This window comes from Puma concolor, chromosome A1, assembly GCF_028749965.1.
Source record: "Puma concolor isolate L17-30 chromosome A1, mPumCon1.1.hap2, whole genome shotgun sequence".
Lineage (NCBI taxonomy): Eukaryota > Metazoa > Chordata > Mammalia > Carnivora > Felidae > Puma > Puma concolor.
In genome coordinates, this window is record NC_141667.1 from 29,146,535 (window position 1) to 29,174,307 (window position 27,773).

The 27,773-nt window shown below is 39.0% G+C and overlaps 1 protein-coding gene across 1 annotated transcript; it reads right to left on the reverse strand.

The window, feature by feature from the left end:
• On the reverse strand, positions 1 to 27,438 carry LOC112861624 (UDP-glycosyltransferase 3A1-like). The gene is made up of 7 exons (XM_086677004.1): positions 27,104 to 27,438; positions 24,718 to 24,819; positions 17,240 to 17,348; positions 14,957 to 15,488; positions 4,067 to 4,298; positions 2,386 to 2,605; positions 1 to 403 (listed from the first exon to the last, which is right to left on the reverse strand). Exons 1-7 carry the CDS (start codon positions 27,195 to 27,197, stop codon positions 127 to 129), a joined length of 1,566 nt encoding a protein of 521 aa, XP_086533130.1. The 5' UTR covers positions 27,198 to 27,438; the 3' UTR covers positions 1 to 126.
• Positions 27,439 to 27,773: the final 335 nt, after the last annotated feature.

The following is a 27,773-nucleotide window of genomic DNA, read 5'->3' on the forward strand; positions in this document are numbered from 1 at the left end:
AGCATTGAAGAGCAATTTATGTGCCACCATCAGGTGGAATACAGGGAGACACTAGGGGTTTCCTTTATGGTTGGAGACTTTGTAGAACCAGTGGCTTCTCAAATACCCATCAAGGATGCACCCCCATCAAGCCTTCTTCAGCTTCCTGGCCCCACACAACCACCTGGCCACCATGCCCAGCAGCTTCCCGCAGAGCCACAGGGTGCTCAGGGTGACCACCAGCAGGAACAAGAAGACATCCAGCAGGTATTGCTCATGCCACGGCTGCTGCAGGGCATGGGGCTTGAGGTGGGCCGCACCCCCTGTCTGAAGGATGTGGTCGGTCCAGCCCACCAGCCTCTGAGCAGGGGTCAGGGGGTGGGAGCGCCTGATGATGCTGGCGGCCACCGCTGCTGACTTGTACCTGTTGGCAGACACAGAGGCGGGGCATTACTCCTTTGGCCTCAAAAGACTTAGAGACAACGTATCACACACATATTCTTTCCTCCATGTGCACAGAAGACTCAGTTTCAAGGAAAAGTGCTGGCCTGGTCTGTAGGGGATAAGCTTAGGAATCCCCTGGGCTTACACCAATGCGTTAATAAGGCATAAAGAAATACAAAGTCCTAAAATGCTCACACCCAAGTTTCAGTAAACCAGATTGGCACTCCAAAAATAGGGGGTGCAAAGACACCCCAAGAATAGGGAGGCAGAAAGGTGCCAGAAATGGGAGGTGCAAAGGCAAAATAGAGAGGGGGTGCAGAGCCTCCAAAATAGAAAGGGAGAGGCAAAGGCCTGAAATAGAAACAGCACACAGGTGCCCAATACATAGGTATATGAAATAACCAAGATTAGATGTTCAGGGTGGAAGCACCCCCAGTTTAGTACTATAGCAGAAAAGCTGCTTTCACAGGAGAATGGGGCCAGGTTAGGTAAATTGGTGAATTGGACAATGGACCACTGTGCTGCAGGTGAAGCAGCCCAGAGTGAAGATAGTTAACAAAAGAAAAGATGCCTTATTAACCCTGAGGTTATTTCCCCTATCTGTCTCATCCTCTAGGCTAGCTAAGATAAACAGGCATGGTGCCTCCTGTCTGCTGTTAACAACCATCTACCCATCTGCCCAGCACCCAGATTTTGTTTTATATTGACCCAAACCCCAAACACTGTATATCTTCAAAACTTCCTTTTTCCCCTACGTCCAAAGTTAATGTTCACAGTTTCTTTGTCTTTCTGTGTACACCCATCACATTTGCAAGCCTTCTAATCTGAATAAATATGGGGCAAGGACCCTTATTTGGGGCTCTTGTCTTTTTCCCGGACATTAGCCATCTCTCACTTTAATCCTGCGTATGCTCTTTTGCTGGAAAAAAAAAGAACTTTAGACTTAGAGTCTACACCACTGGTCTTGCCACAGTCTAGCTGGGTCACATTGAAAAGTTCAAACTGGTGCCTTCATGCAAAGATCCATGCCTAGGGCCAAAAAGTGCTAAACTATAAAACAGTGATTAAGCTGTAAGGAAAAGTCTCGTCCCAGGAGGTTTATGCTACACTAAAGGAAAAAGCACGTAAGAATATATGTGGTGTAACATATCCCTGACTCAGGGTAGATGTCCTGAAGATGCTAATAAGATATTCCACCCATCCTCATTATCAGATCATTGTGCTGGATGGGAATTTACATAAGACATCATGGGTCCTTCTACCGACTCACTTAACAGAAATTCATCTCAACCTACTTTGTGGCAGGCCCTGTGCTAGGTCCGGTGAGCTCAGGGGAAAAAACAGACACACTTGGCCATCCAAGGGGGCTTACTCTCTACTTTCTAATATGAGGGACCCACAATAAAGCAAAAACAGAAAGAAATAGGGTAGTTACCTATCCTGAGAAGTGTTAAGAAGAAAAAACAAATTACAATTGAAGGGGGTGAGAGAGGAGTGCATTTAGGACTGTCAGACAAAGACCACTTCTCTGAGGAGAGGACATTGAAGATGAGCCCAATGGCCATGAAGGAACCAGTCCTGAGAGGAGAAGGAAGGATGCTCTAGGGAGCAGCACTGACAAAGGGCCTGAGGCTGGAGAAACAGTGTGGCATATTGGGGGACAAAAAGGAGACCTCCTGCCTCAGTGAAATTCTACTATAAGCAGCATCAAAATATAACACCTCTCTGAGACCCAGCGTAAATAGGTCAGAGTCTTTGCAATACTTATGGTAGAAAATTGTTCTCAGCATCTAACCTAAATACCTAGTCTTACTCTCAGAGGAAACAGAACAGGTATTAGTATCATATGCATATCATTGTCTGTCCCTAAAGTTTTGCCTTTTTGCAAAAGAGTGCCACACAGTACTCATCGTATTTCATATCTTCTTTCAGTCTCAATGACAAGTTCAGAGAGCTGCATACCTCTTGTCTTCTATGACTTCCTTCATCTTCAGAGCCAATGTCTCTGCCTTGATCTGCTTTAACTGGATAGAGACACCAAACTTCTTGGCTTCTACTCGGACCATGTTTTCAGGCTGGTCTCCAAGGACTGGAATCCCCACGATGGGCACACCATATTGGATGGCCTCCATTATGCTATTCAACCCACCATGGGTGACAAAAAGACGGATGCGTGGGTGAGCTGTTGTAAATCAGGAATATTTCAGCATGAAAACTTTCAGAACACCAGGGAAAGCATCAGGGCAGAGGAAAATACCAAGGGATTTCAAGGTATGGTGGAGAAAATGGATTTACTGATCCAGCTTTGAACACACTCAAGGGTGCATATTCCAAGATAGAAGATTCTGGCCTTGTCTGTGTACAGAGATTCCTCTAAGTCAATCCATCTAAGACTCAGAGCCAAGGGAAAGCTGCAGAGAACAGTGTTAAGCAAGGCATATTCCTCCTCCCAACTATCCATCTACCTATCCATCCATCCATTCTTCTCTCTACCCTGTTTCTCTCTTTGCTTTTCTTATGTCTGCTCTCTTTGTGTCTCCTTCTGTCTCTTTTCTGTCTCTCACTCTCCACGTCTCACCCTCTCTCCTTCACTGCCCATTATTTTCCTCTTATTGAAGTCTTAATACTTTTATTGTCATCGCATCTCACCTGGCATTCCTCAAACATACACTCTATGTGCTTTCTCCTCAATTTAATAAGAAATCCTCTAAAGTAGGGCGTGATGGACCACCCATCTCAGTATTTCCAGTTCCCGTGTGCTACTCTACTCTTTTTTAGAGAAAGCCAAAACAAGTGTTGATAATGAAGAGTTCATCTCAAACAGTGCCTCTCAACAGGGATGTGCATCAGAATCTATTGGTGTTTCCTTGAAAATCAGAATCCTTTTTACTCCATGCCTTGTGAAAAAAAAAATATGCAGAACATTCTATCTTAAGTTCCCAATATGTTTGTGAGCCTTGGGGTGAATAATCTTGGGGTGAACCTCTGAGGTATTCAGTTGTGGTGGCAGCTAGGATGCTGAAAAAACTGGCACAAGGACAAAGAAAACCTTGGGGTGTCAGGAACTATTATCAGACAATTTTATGGACCAAATGACTGGCTGACAGGTTACTCACCTTGACAGTCAGATATTTTGGCACACCCTTCAGACACCATCAACATCAATTTTTTGAAAGTATGACTATACCTTTTGTAGCATAGGAGAATGTGCTAACATGTGTGTGTGGGGGGGGGGGGGGGCGGTGTCTGTAATGGCACGTGGCCTAACAGGTTCTCAAGGGCCCAGGAAAAGCAATGACAAGAAGACCCCTGATGTGTGTTCTCAAAGTTCACAAGCCATCTTTGATTAGGTTTGGATAACTTTCTTCAGTGCAAATACGTTAGGGTTAAAATAACCTGACAAAAATATCACTTCTGACTGAAAATATCAGGACTGAAATAGAAAGGAAGAAGCAAACACAGCATTTTTAAACATTTTTTATATATAGCCTAATTTCCCAGGAACTCCAAGTGGCTGGTCCATTCCTGTCCTCTAAACATTATCTTTAGCTACCAACATCCCTTCTCATAGTGATGGAGTTGCCCCGTGGAGCCCTAAAGAGACATAAGTAGAAAAAGAGAAATAGAACTGGTCAGTCCTTACCCAAGAGATCATTCTGAGGAAGCCAGTCCACGATTTTCACATTTGCTGCCAATTTGACGTCTTTGGGCCACTTAGAAAGCTTACACTTCCATATCACCCCTTGGGAGAGATGAGCAAAGGCACTGTTCATCTCCATGAGAACTTCCTGGGACTGATAGGTGCTCACCATGGAGCCCAGGGCCACAAGAACAAAACCAGAATCTCCAAACTTGCTGATAAAATTCTCAAATTCCTGGAGTGGTAAGAAAGGAAAGTATGTGAACAGAGTTGTTCACGGAAACCTAGACACCTGTGAATTGAAAGACATCTATTAACCGAATACACCCTCCTGTCAGTGCCTAGAGCTCACTGTCTTGATACTGTTCTCATAGCTCTGAGGATAGCTAGGGAGGTTCTGCACTCTGCTCATATCTGTTGTTTCTGGTGGCCTTGAAGTCATTTTTCTGAGACCTCAGGACACACCATACCATACAAATACTTTCAATAATCACAAATAAATGTCAAGAGAGCCTTAGGTGTCCAGCCACTACCACAATCGCCCACATTGCACATGAGACACTTAATGCATACTATAGCAGTGACATCTAGATACAGGACTTCCATGTATAACAATGTTTTAAGAAGAGGAAAGTTGAGGTAATGGGAACCTCTTTCTTCATTGTGAACATGGCCCAGTACCAGGGTCATCCTCATCCCTCATCCTTGTCTGTGGAGATATGGCCATTTAGGAGTGTTCCAAAAACAGACCAGAGGTGCTAGTGTCTGGGTGAGTGCCAGTTGCTCTCCTGGCCCAGTAGGGGGCAGTAGGCACTCTGGAGGCTGAGGTAGATGCTGGAGAAATATCTGTCATTTGTCTCCTTCATATGCTTATGAGCCATCTGTCCGTCTTCTTTGATAAGAGTTCTGGTAAGGTGGTTGGCCCATTTAAAAATTTTTAATTGGGGTTTTTTTGTTATTACTGAGTTTTAAGAGTTATTTGTGTATTTTATATATATGGTTGTGTATTTGTGTGTATTACATTTTGAATAATAGTCTTTATCAGGTTTATCTATGCAAATACTTACTCTTGGTCTGTGTCTCCACCTCTTATTCCCTTGACAGGTAATTCCAAGAACAGAAATTTTTATTTTTTTAACATAATTTATTATAAAATTGGGTAACATAAAGTGTGTAAAGTGTGCTCTTGGTTTTTGGGGTAGATTCCTATGGTTCATCGCTTACATACAACATCCAGTGCTCATCCGAACAAGTGACCTCCTCAATGCCCACCACACATTTTCCCCTCTCCTCCATCCTCCCCCATCAACCCTCAGATTGTTCTCTATATTTGAGAGACTCTTATGGTTTGCCTCCTTCTCTCTTTCTTTGTAATTACTTTTTTACTCTTCCCTTCCCCCCTGGTCTTCTGTTAGGTTTTTCAAGATCTATATATAAGTGAAAACATATGATATATGTCTTTCTCTGATTGACACTTAGCATAATACCTCCCAGTTCCATCCACATTGCTGCAAATGCAAATTGCCAAGAAGTATTACATTGTATACAGAAACCACACCTTCATTTTTAAAATAAATTTAGCCAACTGATCAACCCTATCATAGAACATTCCTTAGATTTTATATCTAAAAACAATCACCAAGCACTCTGTCATCTATTTTCTCCTATGTCACCTCATAGGAATTTCATACTTTTGCATTTTATGTTCAGGTCTGTGACCCACTTTGTGTTAATTTGTTTGAAGATGTAAGAACTGTGTCCATTTGTTGGAAAGACTGTCTTCTTTTCATGGTACTTCTTTTAAAGCTTTGTCAAAGATCATTTGACTAAATTTGTGTGGATCTATGTATACTCTCTATTCTTAGTACATTGATCTATTTGTCTGTTCTTTTGCTTATAGCACACTGTCTTGATTACTTTAGCCATTTCATAAGTCATGGAGTTGATTAATGTCAGTGTTCCAACTTAGCTCTTCATCTTCAATATTGTGTTGGCCCTTCAGGGTTTTTGCCTCTCCATGGAAATCTGAACATCCATTTATCAATATCCACAAATAATTTGCTATGATTTTCGGTGGGATTGCACTGAATCTATAGATCCAATTGGAGATAACTAACACCTAGCAATAGTGAGTCTTCCAACCCATAAATATGGAGTATCTCTCCATTTATTTAGCTCTTTGATTTCTTCCATCAGCATTTTGTAGTTTTCTCCATATAAATCTTATACATGTTTTGTTAGTATTTATTCCCAAGATTTCATATTTAGTGGTGAAATATAAATAGTAGAGTGGTTTTAATTTCACATCCTCCTGTTCATTGCTGATATACAAGAAAAATATGGATTTTTTATATTAAACTTGTATGCTTTAATGTTACTATAATTGCTTGCTAGTTCCAGAAATATTTTTCTTGACTTTTCAGATTTTTTAGATGGACCATCATGTCATCTGTGAGAAAGAACAGTTTTAACTCTTCCTGCGTAATCTACATGATTGTTATTCCTTTTTCTTTCTCCTACTACTTTCTTAGGACCTCCAAGATGAGGATGAAAAGCAGCAAGAGAGTACATACTCGCCTGGTACCTGAGAGGTTGTCCTTTCATTTTCTATTAAATGTTAGAAGCTTCTCCGGAAGCTTTTAATTCTGATGAAGTCAAATTTATCTATTTTTTCTTTTGTTATTCATTCTTTCAATGTCACATCTACAAATTCATTGCCAAGTCCAAGTCCATGCAATTTAGCCCTTTCTTTTCTTCTAAGAACTTTTTGGCTTTTAGCTCTTTATTTAGGCCATTGATCCATTTTGAGTTGATTTTCGTATATGGTGTGAGGAAGGCGTGGAATATATTCTCTTTCATGGGAATGAATATCCAGTGGTTTCAGCACCATTTGCTGAAGAGACTGTTCTCTCCATTGATTGCTCTTGGCACCCTTGTCACAAATGAATTGGTCACAGATGTGTGTCATCGAACACTGTTCTTTCCATGTTGATTTGGCTACTTGCATTCCATTACATTTCAATGTGAGATGAAGACTGGCTTTTCCATTTCTGCAAAAAAGAAAAAAAAGTAATAATAAAGCCACTCAAGTGCTGATAAGGCTTAGGTAAAACTTGTAGATCACTTTGAGTAGTATTGTTCTCTTAACAATATTAAGTATCACAATTCATGGTCTTGAGATGTCTTTCCATTTATTTAGGTATTCCTTAATTTCTTTCAGCAAAGTTGTAGTGTCCAGTGTATGTGTCTCTCGCCTCCTCAGTTTAATTAGGTGTTGTTGTAAATAGAATAATTTGCTTGGTTTCATTTTCAGATTGTTCATAGCCAGTGTATGAAAACACAAGTTGTATGAATTCATTGGGATTTTCTATATACAAGATTATGTCATATGAATATCAAACCATTTCTACATTGTCCATTCCAATTTGGATGCCTTTTATTTCTTTTTCTTGCCTACTTGCTTTGTGTAGGGTATATTTGAATAGCGGTGATGTAAGCGGGCATCTTAGACTACTGATCTGAGGCAGCAGGATTTCAGTCTATCCCATAGAGTATGATGTTAAAGCTGTCAGTGTTCCATAAATACTCTTTATTGTGTTCAAAAAATACCTCTTTACTCCTAGCTTTGTGACTGTTGTTATCATGAAAGGACATTAGTTTTGTCAAATATTTTTTCTGCATCTCTTGAAATGATTAGCTTTTTTTTAAATCCTCTTCATTCTATAGATGTGTTGCATTATGCTGATTGATTTTGTTACATTAGACGAGTTATAAAATACCTTTTATATCCTGTAAAAGGTTTGACATTGGTCTATTTTGTCTGATTTTAATTAGCACATAGCCACCCTAGATGATTCTTAAAGAAGTTCATGACCTAACACCCTAAAAATTAGTTTCATATCCTTTGTCAATCTTCCTTCCTCTACATTTGTTGACTGTCTCCAGCTTACCTTGTTGTACCATTCTGGCCCTTCTTAACTCCATCCAGCACAACACTATAAAAACTATCATCCCAAAGGACCAGTAAAAACCAGCTTTGTTATCACTTGACATTTATAAGATCAGTGTAAATCTATAATTTAAAATTGGCAAAGGCAGAGCATGACGTCATAATAAGAAGCTGAGTACTCCCAGCTCCCCACAGAAAAAAAAAAAAAAAAGGACAAAAAAGGCTAAAGACTCACTCAGATAATTTTATACGACTTGGGAAAATAGTCAGTGATATACCGAAACCAAACAGATGCCCATTCAGGAAGAAAAAAACACACACTCAGAATGGTGAGAATTTCCATGGCAATTTTACTCTTCTGGCCCCACACTCTTCCTGAAGTGGCATGCCATGGTCCAGAGGCAGCAGTGGTAGCCCTGCCTTCTGTAAGAGGAGAAGAAATGAAATAATTTGCAACATTGTAGCCACTCTGTAGGCTCCCAGGTGACAAGTTAAGATCTCACCAGGCTCAGAGCTCTGACTGGAAATGGCAATATAGCTCAGATATCAGGTTGGTGGGAGTCTTGCAAGGCAATAGAGGGCACAATGTCATGTAAAACCTGCAGGGATACGGCAGAATTTAGAATCTTGGGGCAAGAGAAACAAAACATCTATGTCCCTGAACAGAATCTGGGTAAGACTCTTTGGGAACTTAAGACATTAAAATTGGCCAAGTATACAGGAAGAATCAGATGAATGAACGCATACACAAAGGTCCAGACAGGAAAAATGCTCAGAAAATACCTAAGGAGACTTTAAGTTGTCTGCCCTGGCTTATCCAAAGTATTAAACATTCCCCACTAACTAGTGAAGGTGTTCCATGGCAGCCTGCAAACACAACTAGAGGTGACTGGGTTTACAAATGCCCACAACTTTCTACAAAAGATCACAAGACATATTAAAAAAAGAGAGAGACTAAAAGCCAAAGTGTGTCATTTAAAGGAATGAAATAAATCTCCAGGAACCCTCTTTGAAGAAACAGACATTGGATTTACTAAACAAAGACTTTTAAATTGACCAAATATGCACAAAGAGCTAAAAAAAAAAGTGGACAAAGGTCTAAAGGAAATCGGGAAGACAATATATGAACAAATAGAGAATAATAGCAAGAAGAGACAAATTATTTTTCAAAAAAGGCAAAAATTCAAAACAAAAAATATAATCACTGAATTGAAAAATTCACTAGGGTAGTTCAATGCAGAGCAAAATAGACAGAAGAAAGACTTAGTACACTTGAAGACAGGACATCTAAAATGTCAAGTCTAAAGAGAAAAAAGTAGAAAGGGCAAGTGTAAGGGACTCACAGGACCCCTTTGTGTAGATTAATATATGCATTATGGAGTTCTCAAGAGCATGAGAGAGGAAAGAATAGAAAGACTGCACCAAGAAATAATGGCACATAACAAGATATAATATGCAGACAATCCTAAGTTTCCTCTCTCACACACACAAAAAAATGTGTCATGACTAATATAGAAATTTAGGAAAGTAGCAAGAAATAAAATAGGCTCAGAATATCCATTGCATTACATTAATAATGACCATTTCAAGAAGGAGATTGGAAAAACAATTTCATTCACAATACAATCCAAAGAATAAAAAAATAGTTAGGAATAAATTTAACCAAGGAGGTAACTATATTGAACTATGTTGAAACTATACGACACTGTTGAAAGAAATTAAGAAGACACAAATAAGTGGAAACAAAATTCAGGTTTCACGGATTAGAAGACTTATACTTTAAAGATGCCAGTACTTCCCAAGGTGATCCACAGGTACCATGCATCTCTATCAATAGTGAACAACATTTGCTTCTGGCAGAAATAGTAACCTATCATAAGCTGATGTGGAATTTCAAAAACAATGAGTACCCAAAACAATGTGGAAAAAGGAACAGGGTTGGAAGTCCCACATTCCCTGATACCAGAGTTACTACAAAGCTACAGTAATCAAAATAATGTAGTATGACAAAAAAGATAGATATGTAGATCAATAAGATAAAATAGAAAGTCCAGAAATACCCCAGGTATATTTGGTCAAATAACTTTTGACAAAGGTTCTAGACCATTCATTAGGTAAAAGACAGTCTTTTCAGCAAGTGATATTGGAAAACTGGATATCCACATGCAAAAAAACTGAAAGTCAACCATTACATTATACCATATGGTAAATCAACTTAAAATGGATGACAGACTTAAAAATCTGAGCTATACACATACGACTCTTAAAAGAAAATAGACAAATATTCATGTAAGTGTATTGGGTAGTGATTTCTCATAAAAGACACCAACAGCACAGGCAACATAATAAAAAATTACAGCAAAAAGAAAAATTTTGTGTATCAAAGGTCACTATCAACACAGTGAAAGGGCAACCCAGGGAATGGGTGAAATATTTGCAAGTCATATCTGATAAGAGATTATAGAAAGAACTACTCTATACAAAAAACAAACATGATTCATAAATGGGCAAAGACTTGAACAGATGTTGAACAGATATTGAACAAAGAAGAGATACAAACTGCCAATAAGGTTAGAAAATGGTAAACCTCACTAATCAGGAAAATTCTTATCTAACCACAGTGTGACACCACTTCCCATCCATTAGGATGGTGAGTAATAAAATTTTTAAAAACAAAAAACAAAAAAAACAAAAAAACAAAAAAAAAACAAAAAAATATAAAATTACAAGTGTTTGTGAAGATGTGGAGAAATTAGAGTCCTTATGCATTGTTAGTGGAAAGGTAATCTGGTGCAGCCACTGTGAATTACTGCATGGCAGTTTCTCAAAAACATAAATATACAATTATCATATGCTCCAGAAACTCCATTTCTTGGCATATTCCCAAAAGAATCAAAAGCAAAGACTCAAGCAAATATTTGTGAACACTACTGTTCATAGCATTATTCACAATAGCCAAAATTGGAGTAACCAGGGTGTCTATGGACAGAAGAATACATAAAAAATATGGTATATACATATAGTGAAATACTACTCAGCTTTAAAATTCAGGGGCACCTGGGTGGCTCAGTCAGTTAAGTGTTGGACTTTTGATTTCGGCTCAGGTAATGATCTCACAGTTCATGAGATTGGGCCCCACATGGGCCTTACACTGACAGTGAAGAGACAGCTTGGGATTATCTCTCTCTGCCCTCCATCTCTACCCCCCCCCCCCCAAATAAATAAACATTTTAAAAAGAAAAGAAATTTGGACACATGCTACAACATGCACGAATCTTGAAAACATTATGCAAAGTGAAACAAGGCACCACAGAAGAACAAATATTGTATGATTCCACCCGTATAATGCACCTAGAGTAGTGAAATTCATAAAGACAACATGAGAATAGTGGTTGCCAAGGTCTGGATGCAGAGAGGAAATAATGAGTCACTATCGAGTGGGTATGAAGTTTCCATTTGGGAAGAGGAAAATGTTCTAAAGATGGATGCAGGTGATGGTTGCACAACAATGTGAATGTTCTTAATGCCCCTGACTATACCCTTCAAGATGGCTAAAGTGGTAAAATTTATTATATGTTTATTTGATCTCAATAGAAAAAAGTAGGAAAGGAGAGAAGAAAAATCATTCAAAGCAAGCATCTGTTATCTCATGGATTACACACTTTAACTTCCATTATTCTCTTCCTTAATAACTCCTGTCTCACTTCCAAGACCTGACCCACCATCATGTCAGGTAAGGCCTGTGTTTTGGCCTAGTTTTATTTGTATAATTGAATCTTCAGCTACACTAGTCTGGCCAGTGTCACCAAGAGAACCCAGCCTCATGGCCATCTTACTTATACCTCCACACATGGGGCCACCTGTTCTTTCAACCTGGTGTATCTTCCTTCCCAGTTCTGTTTCTTAAGAAATGCCACCATGAACCAAAGTCCATTTTGCCCATGAATCATTCCCCAACTTTTTCTGTTCACTCAATGCAAGATCAGTAGGGGAAGGTTAGAGATTTTGGTGCCTAGGTCAGATCTGGGCTTTTGCTGCTCTGAGCTAAATGGTACTGGGAATAATATGTATATCACATGAATGTCTGTCCTCTCATTTATAAAATTGGAGATCATCACAGTTCTCTCAAGGTGGCATGACATACAATATATGAGATAATGTCCATACAATAGCACCCAAGTACCTACCTACAGGCAACAGGCAGCCACTAATCTTAGCTCTCCACATTTTTCAAAACTTCTAGAGCAGTAGTTCTGAGTTCAGGCTCTCCCTTCAGACCACCTGGGTAGCATGTAAATATTACATTACCTAGACCCAATCCAAGATCAATCAAATCAGAAAATCTAGGCTGAGTCAGGAACCAGGCCTTTATAGGAAGGAGACATTACAGATTATGCCTGCAGGTCTTGCCAGTCACACCCAATCCTGCCTCATTACATTATGTCTCAGTTTTTTTACATTTCATCATGGATAACTAATCTCCTTTAAAATCCTTAACTGCGGTGTCCTCTTACTACATAATTATTCTATATATGATCATAAAAAGTAGAAATTAAAATATCAACTTATTGAAGCATTTTTACCAGCAAGGCTAGGATGAGGGTAAGACATAGGAAGAGCTTAGGGCCATCATTTAAGGAGGTTTGCAATATCAAAGCCATGTACCTAACAGTACTTCCATGACCTTTATAGCAAGGACTTCCTTGAAAGTGGACCCTGGGATCAACAAGATGACAGAGTAAGAAGCTCTGGATGCTCCTTCACCTGAAAAACATGCTAATTCAGCAATATTTCATGGTCAAATTCCCTTGTAAGGAATCCAGAAACTAAATGAAAGAGTACTGCACCCAAGGCAAATGTGTAACCAGTCTCACCAAAGCCAGTGAATAGTTATGAAAACACCCTCTCACCAGAATCCCTAACCAGGTCATGTGGATAGCTACATGAACAAGAATAAAATTGGACCCCTACCTTACACCACACAAAAACTCAAATGGATTAAAAATTTAAACATTAAACCGGGGGGTGTGGCTCAGTTGGTTGAGCATCTGACTTCTGTTCAGGTCATGATTTCACAGTTAGTGTGTTTGAACCCCATATCAGGCTCACTGCTGTCAGCATAGAGCCCACTTGAGATACTCTGTCCCCCTGCCTCTGCCCCTTCCCCACCAGACCTGAAACTGTGAAGCTCATAGAAGAAAACAGGGCAAAAACTTCATGGTATTGGTCTTGGCAATGAGTTCAATGATAAAGCACAAGCAACAGAAACAAAATTAACTCAATAAACAAAAATAAGTGAGACTATATTAAACTAAAAAGTTTCTGCACAGCAGAAGAAACAATCAACAGAGTAAAGAGACATTTACAAATGGAAGATATTTGCAAATCATATTCCTAATAAGAGATTAATCTCTGGGGGCGTCTGGGTCACTCAGTTGGTTAAACGTCTGACTCTTGATCTTGGCTCAGGTCATGATCTCACAGTTCATGAGTTAAGCCCCACATCGGGCTCTGTAGCTATCAGCATGGAGCCTGCCTGGGATTCTCTCCCTCTCTCTCTCTGCCCCTCCCCAGCTTGGCTGTCTCTGTCTCTTTAAAATAAATAAATAAACTTTAAAAAAAGAGAGAGAAAGAGAGAGATTAATCTCTAGAATGTATAGGAAAGGACTAAAACTCAATAGCAAAAAAAAAAAAACTTATAACCTCAGTAAAAAATAGGCTAAGGACTTGAATAGACATTTATCCAAACACAACATACAAATCGCCAGCAGATATATGAAAAAATTCTCAACAACACTAGTAATCAGGGACGTGCAAATCAAAGCCACAGTAACGTATCGCTTTATACCTGTCAGTATGGTTATTATAAAAGAAATAAAAGACAACAAATGTTGAGCATATGGAGACATTGCAACCCTTGCATACTGCTTTTGGGAATGCAAAATGGTGCAGACACTATAGAAAACAGTATGCACATTCTTAAAAAAAAAAAAAAAAATAGAACCAGCACATGAACCAACAATTCCATTTCTGTGTATATACACATGAGAATGCAAATCAGAATCTCAGAGAGATAGCTGTATTCCCATAATCACTGGAGCACTATTCACAATAGCCACAATGTTGAAACAATCTAAATGTCCATCAAAAGATGAATGGTTAAAGAAATTATACACACACACACACACACACACACACACACACACACATACATATATATGTGGAATTCTATTTAGTCTTTAAAGAAGGAAATTTGGGAGCGCCTGGGTGGCTCAGTCAGTTAAGCATCAGACTTTTGATACTGGCTCAGATCACGATCTCATGGTTGGTGAGATGGAGCCCTGCATCAGACTCTGCACTGACAGCGGGGAACATCCTTGGATCCTCTCTCTTGCACTCTCTCTCCCTCTCCACCTCCCACTCTCTGTCTCTCAAAATAAGTAAACTTTAAAAAAGAAATAGAGAAGGAAATTTTGCAATATATAAAAACATGAATGCATTTTGAGGTCATTATGCTAAGTGACATAAGCCAGTCACAGAAAAGCAAACATTGCAGGATTTCACTTATATGAAGCATCTACAATAGTCAAGTTCATAGAATAAAAAGTGGAAATTGCATTCTCATGTGTATATCAGGGGTTGTGATAAAGAGAAAAAAGGTAGTTAATATTTAATGGAGGAAGAGTTATAAAGTTAAATGAGATCAATAAGATCTACAGGTCTGAGGCACAATATGGTATCTACTGACAATAATTCATATTATACTTTCAAAATTTTCTTAAATTTAAAATACAATACAATACAGTACAATACAATATAATAAACTAGAAAAATTTGTTTGTCTCATCCTACTTCACTCCCAATTTCCACTGGCAAGGGAGCCACCAACTCTACACTGAAGAGCTCTACATGAAGTCCCTATTGAGTGCTAAGGTTTCACTTACTTGTGGTACTGGTTTAACAGGTCTGGCCATTAAGCCTCCAACATACACAGTGTTGGGAAGCAGGGGCCTAGCAAATTCAAGGGCAAAGTCAGAGTTAACAAACCATAGCTCTGCTTTCTTTAGAAGATGAGACAAAACCGGCCTAGAGCCTTCCGGGAAATGTTCCTTGATGGTGTTGTCAAATGTAGACTGGATTCGCCATTGCCTTAAGAAGAAATCCAAGAACATCAGAAAATTCCTCACTCTGCCCCAGAAGTCCATGTGGTCGGTTAGCAAGGAATGGAATACCGGAACATAAGACACCGGGTTTGGTAGCCCAAGGTCCACACTGCCAAATGGGGTGGGAAGAATTGACACAAATGGCTTCCCAAGCTTCTCAGCAACCAGGAAAGAACAGAAGTCAAATGCTTCAACAAATACCAGGTCAAAGTTCTCATTTTTTAAAGAATCCATGATATCACTTCTCCTTAGCAAATCACTGCATTGAATCCCCAATTGTTCCATTAACTTTACAAAGGTGTCAAATGCTTCTCTGTTAAAAACAAAACAAAAAACAACAACAAAACAGTAATGACAAATATTCATTGAAGGTGGCAATTGCACAATATATAGGAGAATCTTTGGTTCAAAGAAAATATCCCAAGTAAGTAAGACCATATTGGCAGCTGCCCACCTATTTTACCAGTCTCCAATGAACACTCTGCTCTAGTCACTTGGTTCTGGGGTTTCTGCTTCCTAAAATGTTCTCACTTCATTCCCTCCCTTTTCTCCAGTGATCACATCCACCCCATCCAGGCCAATTCAAGAGCCATCCACTTTGGGAGCCATCTCTGACTGTAGCAGACGTCACAGTTCCATGTCTACTTGACACATTCTGTGATGCTCTTTTTAACTTTCACCTGTACACTCCAGTTCGTGAGCGACTGTCTTGTTTCTCAGCCTACCTGTGGAAGTAACTTGGTAGCAGAGTCTATCAGTATTGATAATATAGCCCATTTTTTCTTTAATAGTCTGCATTTGAGAAATTGCCTGACACAAGGAACTTTGTGATGGTAATATTAGAATCCCAAGACTGATATTTTTCTAACCTATGAGATAAACAAGTTAAAACAAACAAGCTTATTATTACCCTTTCCATTTCATCTTTCCTGGAGTAGTGAAAGAACTTAATACTACACCATGTCAGCCCACTGAAAGCCCACAGGTGAGAGCTCATTAGTAATATGCAGTTGTCCACGTGCACTGTAGAGTAAACTTCAAGTGACAATAGATGATTAGCTGAAATTATTCTCTATTATGTTTTTAAATGATTTTACATAATGAATGACTGCTACTTGTGTGGATAAATTCAAGAAATGAACTACAAATTCCTCAAAAGAACAGCATTCATCATATTTGAAATTAGGTTAATCTATTAAAATACAGGAAGGTACTGTGCTCAGCATGCTGCACCATATTTAATAAGTGGGTGCAACATGTCTTCAAAGAAATGAAGTGGGGAAGAAGAGACAAGACATAATAAAAAAATCATGAATAACAACACAAGATGATATATACAATGCTTCAAGAGAGTATTTTAGAACACACCTCTTCTGGATGAAGAATTTGGTCTTCTAGTTTAGGTAAGCAGAAAGGTTTTACGGCAAAAGCCAGATTTTAGGACCACCTTGATGACTGAATAAAATTTTTAAGGAAAAAGGGAAAGGTGGAGTTAGGTCACTATAATTCATCAGAAAGGCATGAATATTTATCTTTTCCCTCTTCTGTCAAAAGTAAAGAACTTTTTATACATCCCAGATAATGATGAAAACTTTCAAGCTAATATCACAATGTGTGTCATCAAGGCATTTGGGTTTTTAAATGAGTTAAAAGACAATGGCTCAGGGTATGAAAAATCAATGCTCATCAGCATGTTTCCATTCTTGAATTGAAGTGATGAGAGGAAAAGTAAGTATAAAATGGTGGCTCTGATATGACTACCAACAATCAGAAATTATGTTGTTTATCCTGCCTTCTGTGTTGTGGAGAGTATATACACAAACATTGTAGGTGAAGGGCTGCCAGGAAGACCCAGAAAGAACAATCACCCTCACTATACAGAAATACATTCATGCTTTCAGTGGAAGAGGCACAGTACACAAAGGGATTGGGAGTGCAAAACATATCCATCCATATTCCATTTCTCTTAAACTCATTCCAAATAGCTATGCATCCAACCATTTATTTGCATCACTGAATGTAGTGAATTGAGAGCAATTTCAATCAGAGAATAAAAGAAATTACCTGCCATGCAAAGCTTCCTTCATATAGGAATCAAAATGTTCCTTTAATTCTTTTTCATGATCCTCAGGTAGAAGCCAACTGATAACTTGGTATGCATTTTCCTTCTTTTCTAAATAAAAAATTTTTTAAAACACCAATAAAATATATCATTTTGGCATGATACCATAGTTGCTTTTTTTATCCTAATAATTTTATATATATCTGCATGTTTGCTTTTAGAGGGTTTTTCGGTTTTCTGCCTGCTTTTTCATTTCTTCAGTCATAGGATCTGATACTATTTATTGAGAACATTATAATAACTCAATTACTTCTATTCAATTGAATGAATGTTATAGAACTTAAATAAAAGTAAAGTTCTATTTGAAGCTTTCATTTCTTCAGTCATAGGATCTGATACTATCTATTGAGAACATTATAATAATTCAATTACTTCTATTCAATTGAATGAATGATATAGAACTTAAATAAAAGTAAAGTTCTATTTGAAGCTTTCATGTAAAGGTATAGATATTCTTCATTTTACAGATGAGAAGACAAACATAAATGGAGTGTCAGATAATTCATCACGGTTGCACATACAGTAAGTGCTACACTTTGTATTTAAATACAGATTTAATTTTATCCCAATTCCCCAAGCCTTTGTTTTTTTTTGTTTTTTTTTTTTTGTTTTTTTTTTTTTATTTTTTATTTTTTTACATTATTATTTTTTTTATTTATATATGAAATTTATTGTCAAATTGGTTTCCATACAACACCCAGTGCTCATCCCAAAAGGTGCCCTCCTCAATACCCATCACCCACCCTCTCCTCCCTCCCACCCCCCATCAACCCTCAGTTTGCTCTCAGTTCTCAACAGTCTCTTATGCTTTGGCTCTCTCCCACTCTAACCTCTTTTTTTTCTTTCCCCTACCCCATGGGTTCCTGTCAAGTTTCTCAGGATCCACATAAGAGTGAAACCATATGGTATCTGTCTTTCTCTGTATGGCTTATTTCACTTAGCATCACACTCTCCAGTTCCATCCACGTTGCTACAAAAGGCCATATTTCATTTTTTCTCATTGCCACGTAGTATTCCATAGTGTATATAAACCACAATTTCTTTATCCATTCATCAGTTGATGGACATTTAGGCTCTTTCCATAATTTGGCTATTGTTGAGAGTGCTGCTATGAACATTGGGGTACAAGTGCCCCTATGCATCAGTACTCCTGTGTCCCTTGGATAAATTCCTAACAGTGCTATTGCTGGGTCATAGGGTAGGTCTATTTTTAATTTTCTGAGGAACCTCCACACTGCTTTCCAGAGCGGCTGCACCAATTTGCATTCCCACCAACAGTGCAAGAGGGTTCCCGTTTCTCCACATCCTCTCCAGCATCTATAGTCTCCTGATTTGTTCATTTTGCAGGCCTTTGTTTTTTAGGAAAAAAGAGATATTTTTTTATTACTTACAGGTGACACATGCAAAGGTTTTTCATTCAGCCAAAAATATGGCAAAGGCTAAGTTAACAAGAGTAGTTCCCTGCAGTCCTACTTACCATTCTGACATTTCCCCCATAACTCATGTGTACTAAAGAGTCTGGCACCATTTTTGAAGTTGGACTGTTGACAGCTTTCAAGCTCCATTTCCTCCTTACCTTTCTGGGACATATCTTGGAAAAATGAGGAGAAAGCCTCAACATGACCTCCCTCGTGTGACCAAGATTTTCAGCCAAGCAAGCCAGACCCCATGAGGGGAACCTGCACCTCCATCCCACTCAGAGGCTTCCATAATTGGCATTTAGAAACAAAAGGATGGGTTTAGCCTTTGAGTGGCCCTGGTCATGTGTCTCACACAAACCTATCTTCTGTGCCAGAATCCACTTTGTTTCTGGATTCCAGCATGAACCGTGTGATTGACACTAGGCTAGGTAGAACCGCATGACCAATGGTTGTACATCTCAAGGACTGCCCCCATTATAAACAGTGCTCTGAGTTAAGACTGATTCCAGTTTACAAGCCCACTGAATGGTGTGAGGAGGATAGCACCATGCCATCTGATGAACTCCACACTGTAAAAGGAGAAGGTGCACTAGAACCTGAGAAAATGCCTTTGCTACTGTTGCTCATGATATCTCTGTAGCTCAAAGAAAACCTTGATTAACACAGTAATAGGGAAACACTGATGACACCCTCGTGGGGTTAATTCAAGGGTTAATTCAAACTCAGCTTAATCTCAGTTCTCTGAAATCACCAGCAAGAAGGCCCTTAGCTTTGGTGATGCTAATTAGGACATTTGGAGGAAGAACTTATAAATATGAGCAGGTTAAAAGGGATACCCTCCCCCAAAGTATAAATAATGACAATGAAAGGAATGGCAAAAAATGGGAAATGTCAGCATGGGAGAGTCAGGAAAGAAATTAAAACAGAGGTCTCAGTTTTCACATATGTGGCAACTAACATTACTTTTAAAAAAATTATAACAGAGCAAGGACACAGATTGGCTTTTGTGACTTACTTCAGAGGTTCTACATTACTTTTAACATTGGATGAGATCCCCCCAATGACCAACTTTAATCATCTTAGTCAATACTGGGGAAAATAACAGATATATCATGAGAGCTCACCAAAATTTATCAAAGTACCTCTATACTGTTAGGAGGTAGAAAATATTAGATAGAGCACAGTGGTGCATGCCCTGTCTTAACTACTGGGATTAAATATCCCATAGCCATAACAGCCATTGGTTGTTATCTCACAGTAGCTATGGTTGCTCCTATATAAGAAGTCATAAAATTAATGTTTTAGTACTAACACCATGACGAAAGGGAACTCATTGGATCTGCCCAACATATTAAAAGTTTTAATACAACAAAATAGAGTTTTAATAGAGTGCCTTCAAGGATTAAATCCCTTTTTGTAAAGGATCCATTAACGAAGAAGTGATTATCCCCACTAGTTCTCCATTTAATAGACTAACTTGACTATTCTTAACCCTGAATGAATGGAGCCTCTCAGTGGATTACTGTGATCATATTATGGCCTCCATTTCCAATCTTACTGAAATTACTGACTATATCTAAAACTAATAAATTCTTTACAGTCATAGCTTTGGCAATACATTCTGTTTAATTCCTATTTCAACAAGCTCTCAGCTCTAGTGTCTCTTCACCTTCACCTTTGAAGGGTACAAGTAACTTGTAACTTGGCTTCTCATGGACTACCTCAACAGCCCTACTCGCTAGTTTTGCTGGCAAGATCTTTGACCACATTTAACTTTCTCCAGAAGCACATGTATGACAGTACTTTGAGGACAACCTCCTTTTGCAGAGATTTCTGGAGCCCATTCAGTCAAGACACAAACACGCACACAGCAACTCACATAGAGGGATGTGCTGCTGCCCTACACAAAGCACAAGCCATGGCACCTCAGTTAAATTCCTGGGACAAATTGCTTGTTGAGTGGAAGGTCTTTCCATCCCGGACACTGTCAAGACACACCTATTACGGCTCCATTTCCAGCATGAGAGTATAAGGAGCTTTCCTGGACATACTTTGAAAACAGCAAATGGTGAAAAATTCACACACACACACACACACACACACACACACACACACACACACCTCCTGATGTAGACAACAATTCCACTGACAGAATTTGTCTGAAATAACCATTTGGGAAATCTGCAGCCAATTGATGGTTTCCACCAACCAGAGGAAGTCTTTAACTGTAAATTGCAGATAATTTTAGTCAATTTCGGCTTTTTCCACAGTAGCAGCTACCCATCCCCCAGCCCTCAGTCTCCAGCAGGAAGCTGTATGCATTGTTTATAGAGCAGCTTGTACACAGGTTTCAAGAGCCTGAGTGGGCAAAAAAATCACCTTGTCCAAATATCAAGTATCTGTGCTCTGATTGCTGATTGCTGCTCTGGTCGCAGAGATGCAGACAAAGAAGTAGGCAGCAAGGTTTCTGCATCATGCTCTATTATTGCAGCCACTTCCCTCTCTGGCTCAATTGACTTCCAGGGGTCTTAAAAGATTGATGCCCTCCTTTCCCCCTCATTTTCTCAATTTACCCATTTGAAAGGGAACCATTAAAAGCTGGGACATTGTAAAACAGCTACACATACCAGGAAAACTTGAAAGTGTCCATTCATGCCCAGGAAAAGGCTCAGAAAAGACAGTGAACAGTGAAATTTACACCTCGGTTTGATCATCAACACAAAAGCAGCATGAATCAATTTTTGAACATAAATAAAAAAACAAAATTAACAACAAAAGTCTGCAAACCCTGGAGAATGGAGGAGAGGTTCATCCAGATTTAACACTTTGTTATATTCAACTGTTCAGTTTTCAACAAAAACCACAAGACACACCAAGAAACAGGAAATTAAGGCCTATTCTGAAGAAAATAAGAAATCAACAGAAACTGTCCCTAAGAATGACCTGATGGCAGATATACTAGATAATAACTTTAAAATAACTGCCTTACAATAGGAAGGAATGAAATCCTGCCATTTGTAACAACGTGGATGTAACTGGAGGGTATTATGCTAAGTTGAAATAAGTCAGTCAGAGAAAGACAGATTTCATATGTTTTCACTGATATGTGGAACTTGAGAAACTTAACAGAAGACCATGGGGGAAGGGAAAGGGAAAAATTAGTTTCAAACAGAGAGGGAGGGAAACCCATAAGAGACTCTTAAATACAGAGAACAAACTGAGGGTTGATGGGAGGTGCGGTGGAGGGGGGAAATGGGTGATGGGCATTGAGGAGGGCACTTGTTGGGATGAGCACTGGGTGTTATATGTAACTGATGAATCACGGGACTCTACTCCCAAAGCCAGGACTACACTGTATACACTGTGTGTTAGCTAACTTGACATTAAATTATATTAAGAAAATAAAAAATAAATAAAATAAAATAACTACATTAAAAATTCTCAGAGAACTAAAGGGAGATGTGGAGAAAGTCAAGGAAAAAGTGTATGCAAAATATAAATAAAGGGATAAATGAGGCAAGTCCAGCTCTTGATTTCAGTTCAGGTCATGATCTCATGGTTTGTGAGATTGAGTCCTGCATCAGGCTCTGAGCAGACAGCATGGAACCTGTTTGGGATTCTCTCTTTCCCTCTCTCTGCCCCTCCCTGGCTTGTTCTCTCTCTCTTGCTTTCTCAAAATAAATGAATAAACATTTAAAAAATTTTTTTAAATAAAGGGGTAGAAAATCTAAAAAGAAACCAAAGTGAGCATGAAGAAGAAATTATCAGTGAACCTGAAGACAATAGAAATGATTGAGTCTGAGGAACAGAAAATTAAAGAATTGAAGAAAAGGGAACACAGCCTAAGGGTCCATCATATGCTTTGTGGATCCTCAGAGGGAGAAGAGAGAAAGAAAGGGATAGAGAGAATATTTGAAGTAATAATGGCTGAAAACCTCCCAAATTAAATGAAAGACATGAATATCAACATCAACAAAGCTCAACAGACTCCAAGTAAAATGAACTCAGACATCCACATTAGGATATAGTATAATCAAAATATAGAAACATAAAGAGAGAATATTAAAAGCAGCAAGAAAGAAGTGACTCATCACATACAAGTGGCTGTCAATGAGATTACCAATACATATCTAATCAAAAATTTTGAAGGAAAAAAAAAGATTGGAGGCCAGAAGGCAATGTCCAAATATATTCAAAATTCTAGAAAAAAGGAAAGAAAGAAAGAAAGAAAGAAAGAAAGAAAGAAAGAAAGAAACAAAGAAAGAAAGAACAAGAAAAGAAAAAAAGAATTGTCAACAAAAATTCTATATCCAGCAAAACTGTGCATCAAATGTCAAGGAAAATTAACACAATCCCAAATAAACAAAACTAAGGGTGTTTGTTACCGCTAGACCTCCCCTGGGAGAAATGTGCAAGGCAGTTCTCCAGGGAAGAATGAAAGGACACCAGAGAGTAACTTAAAGGTGTATGAAAAAATAAAGACCTTAAAAAAGTAAATGGATGGGCATTTATAAAAGCTACTGTTATTGTAACAATGGCTTCTAACTACATTGTTGTTTTCTACATGATTTAAGAGACTAGTACATTAAAAAATTATTCATTTAAAAACTATCATTATTTGAAATTGTGTGTAACTCCATTCAAATTTTCTACATAATTTAAGATACTAATGCATTTAAGTTAATGATAATTTATGTTTGGGGCACATAATGTATAAACATGTAATTTTGTGACATTAACTGAACAGGTTGAGGATGAAGCCAGCTAGGAACAGAATATTTGAGTGTTAATATAGGCTGGTATAAATTAAAAATCCAAGTGTCATAGAGTTAGCAGGTTAAATAAAATCCCCAAAGTAACCATACACACAAAAAAGTGGTAGAATATATACAAAAGAAAATGAGAAAAGAATTTAATGTTTTACAAGGAATCAACTAACCACAGAAGAAACAGTAATACAGAAAGTGGGGTACAAAAAAGTTATAAGGCATATAGAAAACAAATAGCAAAATGACAGAAGTAAATTTCTCCTTATCAGTAATTACTTTAAATATACATGGATTAAATTCTCCAATCAAAGGATAGAAATTGGCAGAATGGACAAAATCACATGATCCAGTTGTAATAGCTTCGTATGGTGATAGATGGTAGCTACACTTGTGGTGAGCACAGCACAATATACATAGTTGTCAAGTTGCTTGCACACCTGAAACTAATGTAACATTGTGTGTCAATAACACTTCAATAAAACGTATTAATAAAAGAATTAAAAATAAAAATATATTAACAATGGGGGGAAAGGGTGAGGGATGTGTGGGAACTTCTATACTATCTTTGCAACTTTTCCATAAATCTGAATTTTTCCAAAATAACGATATGTGTTAAAAAGTAAAAAAAATTAAAAAGCCATAAACACACACACAAAACATAATCCAACTATATTCTGCCTATGAAAGACTCACTTTAAATCAAAGATAGACTGAAAGGGAAATGATGGAAAAAATATTCCATGCAAGTACCAAATATCAAACACAATGGATTTTAAATAAAAAAAAATTACAAGAGATGAATAAAAACATTACATATTAATAAAAGGTGTAATACAGCAAGAAGATATGACAATTATAAACCTATATGCAGCTAATTAGAGACCATCAAATATCTAAAGCAAAAACTGAAAGAATTGAAGGTGCGATACACAGTGTTATAATAATCACTGAAGATTTCATATTCCATGCTAAATAATGGATAAAATAACCAGAGTGGAAGGTAAAATATGCAGATATGGCATTGTGGGGGCCAGGTCTACACAGTCTAGTAAGATATCCAGCACTTAACATAAAACGCACACACACACACATTTTTCCATCTTAAAATACAACTAGATTAAAAAAGACTTTGTGCTAAGCAGTGCTATACAAAAGATGTTGTATATCCTTTCCTGGGGTAGATAAATTTAATAATTACCAAAAAAAAAAAAAAAAAAAAAAAGAACATACTTGGGATTAAATAATCTCCTCCATAAAGAAGCATGGTGACATTATGACCATGATCTTGAAGAATCTGAGATACCCGGTCCAGCAGTAGATAATGGCTTCCACCTAGGAACAATACAAAATTTTTATTTTTGTAAAGGTGAGAACAGAGGGTCTGAAATTGATGTGGGGGATCTGGAAATCCAGGGTAAGGTAGCAGAGAGTTGGTGGTCAGTAGAATATGAGTTATTTTAGTCCTTTGGTTTCATTTTGGGTAAACCCCAGGTCAGATACCCACATTCTTTCTGACCAAATTGTAATATGTAGCAATCTTACATGAAAAATTCCCTTTTGCAATTCAAGGTCTCCATGCCAGTGAGATGACCTTCTCTAATGCTTAGGCCTGAGGGAGTTCCTGATCCTAGTTACATGCTGAAATTTAGGCTGCCTTTATGGAGATACTGTGTCTAAAGAAGTAACTGTTTTGCTGGAAATTTTGACACACAAGGCTATGTATGTGAGAATAATGGGTTTCTAAAGGACAATCACTCAAAGCTATTTCTGGGATCTCTCTCCCAGGAAATTTATGTCAACGTGGAAGCCAGAAACATGCGAACGTGAATATCAAGCCAAGCCACAGAAGCAAAAGGGGGTAGAGTCACTGCTCACAGCAAAATTCTTCAGATTCAAATTTATATGACAATGTTCCTCACTTGGGGCCTGCATTTTGCTAAAAATCGATTAAAGCATTTAGGATAACCGTGGTCCCTTTGGGTGGAACTGTAGGATCCTGTATGCATGCAAAACTGGGACATCACCCAACATAGGAAAATCCTGGAATCCTAAGGAAACAGAAGCTTGATTCTCTGGGATGGTACAGGTTCTATTACATCAATGTCTAAAACCATGTGATATCATGGAGCATTTTTCTTGAATCTATGGGTAAAGGAATAGAATTTGCCTATGTTGGGAAGTGGAGGTTGCTTGGAAGATAAAGATCTCATGATGATTGGGTCAGTAGAGAAAGATATAGGACTAAAGTAATAATGTGTATCTGTGGAAATTACTCTAGTTTTTTACATCTGTACTTGTGTTGTCTGATGTAACACAGACCCAAGTGCCTGCTCTGGATCACTTTTAACCACTGCAAGAAATGGATGCAGGGGAGAAGGCTTCCTGCAGAGGCATTTATTCCTGAGGGTCTTGGTGAGCCCAGTGCATTCTGGGGCAGAGGCAAGGGGAGAAAGCACCCCCAAACCACACCTGCCCCCTCTCAGAGTCCAGGGGACCTGCAATTTCAAAAGGTGAGGCAGCTCTTTTTTTCTGTTGCCTCTATCATTAAAAAATAGATTTAAAATGGAAAATAGGGTTTGTTTGTTTTTTCAATACTGATTTTTAGGAATCCCCACCATAAAGAGTAGAGTCTAGGGAAGAAAACAGGTTTGAGGTAAGAAACAGTGGGTTAAGTCCGGGTGTGTGACATCAGAGAGGTCTGCTGTGCTCTTGCAAAAGGCCCCTCATTTCCCTGGCCCTTAGGATCCCTGTCAGGAAATAAAAAGGGAGATGCCCAATTAGATGAACTCTGTGGTTTCTTCTAGCCCAGGATCCCCAGATTCTAAGGGATCTAAAAGTGATTCTGGGAGCCCCCTATCCTGTCAGGATGGATCCAAAAAAAAAAATATCTATCTATCTATCTATCTATCTATCTATCTATCTATCTATCTATCTTAGGGAAACTCCATGTTATGATGCCTCCTCAACCTGATAAATGTTCCTGTTCCCCTTCTGTTCCCTTTGGTGCAAAAGTAAAGGAAACAAAACTGGGTTTATGCAGAATTAACTGCTTCACTGTCCTTCAAAACCTTCTAGCAGCAAGGGCAAAAAGAGAGCTGTTCCCAACTGATTGTCTGGGGTTCCCTCCTCTGCCCAGTCAGTTTTCAGGTTTCCTATTAATGAAACATGCCCCGTTTGTGCTGCTGCCCCCAGGAGCCCCTGTCCTTGGCTTCCAAGAGCCTGAAACTGACCTGTCTTCCACTTTCTATTGGCAACTACTGCACACTCCCAGACTTTTAGGGTGTGCCTCTGAAAGTTCCTGCCCCGCCCTGGAGTAGGGGGTTCAGGATCTCCAGCTCAGCACTGGATCTAAATTCTGGCCCCAGCAATGCACAGTGGGAAGCACTTACAAAGCAGATTAAAAGAGGAGAAAGGAAACTGCTGTTTTCCCCAAAACTAACTTCCCCAACCCAGCAGTGGGGACCCCTCTGTGACCCCCATCTCCCTCTCTCCCCTCCCTCCTCTATCCTGGGACCCAAACAAGCTCTGGAAAACTACAAAGAATGACCTATGAAACAGGGTTGCTTGCCTGAGCATCTGGGATGCGTCTATGTCTGATTCTGCTGCCAGCACTCACCCAGTGAGGATACAGTCAGAATTTCGGCGGCCTCTGGGAGCAGGAACCCAGACAGAAGAAAGCCAGCTAGCAGCAGTGCCCGCTGGCCCGCCATGTTCCCTCCTGTACCCGCTGCGGAGCCGGGTCCAGTGCCCAGAGCCCTGTGCTCTTCTTCGAGTCGTGCACAGCGACCTGTGAGCCCTGAAGACGCGCTGCCCTGGCTGCCAAGGAAATGCGCTGGCAGGCAGCTTGGGAAGAGGTGAGAAGTGGATCCTGTCTTCTCTTCTGTTTGTAGCTTCTGGCCCTTCTGCTCCTCCTTCTGGGTGCTTGCTCCACTGGCTATTCTGTCTTCACCCTCCCTAACCAGGAGCAGCAGGAAGGAGGGGTTAGTGAGATCCCCTTAACCCTTCTCTGTCCGAGGAATCACCACACTCTCCGCAGAGAAGCTACTCTGAACCAGGATGGGAGGGGCCTTAGGAAGTCACTTCCAAGTGAGTTCCACCTCCAGATGATTGAGACCCATCAGGGACTTTTCCAGGAATTTTCCCACCTCCTAACTGCACTTTTGACCTCATATTGTCATCCCCATGCCCCGTTTTCCCAGGTACCTGCTTAAAATCTCTGCCAGTGTTCTATCTCAAGATCCCAGAAACTGATTCCCAGAGGAAAATGACCTACACTTATTGCTCAG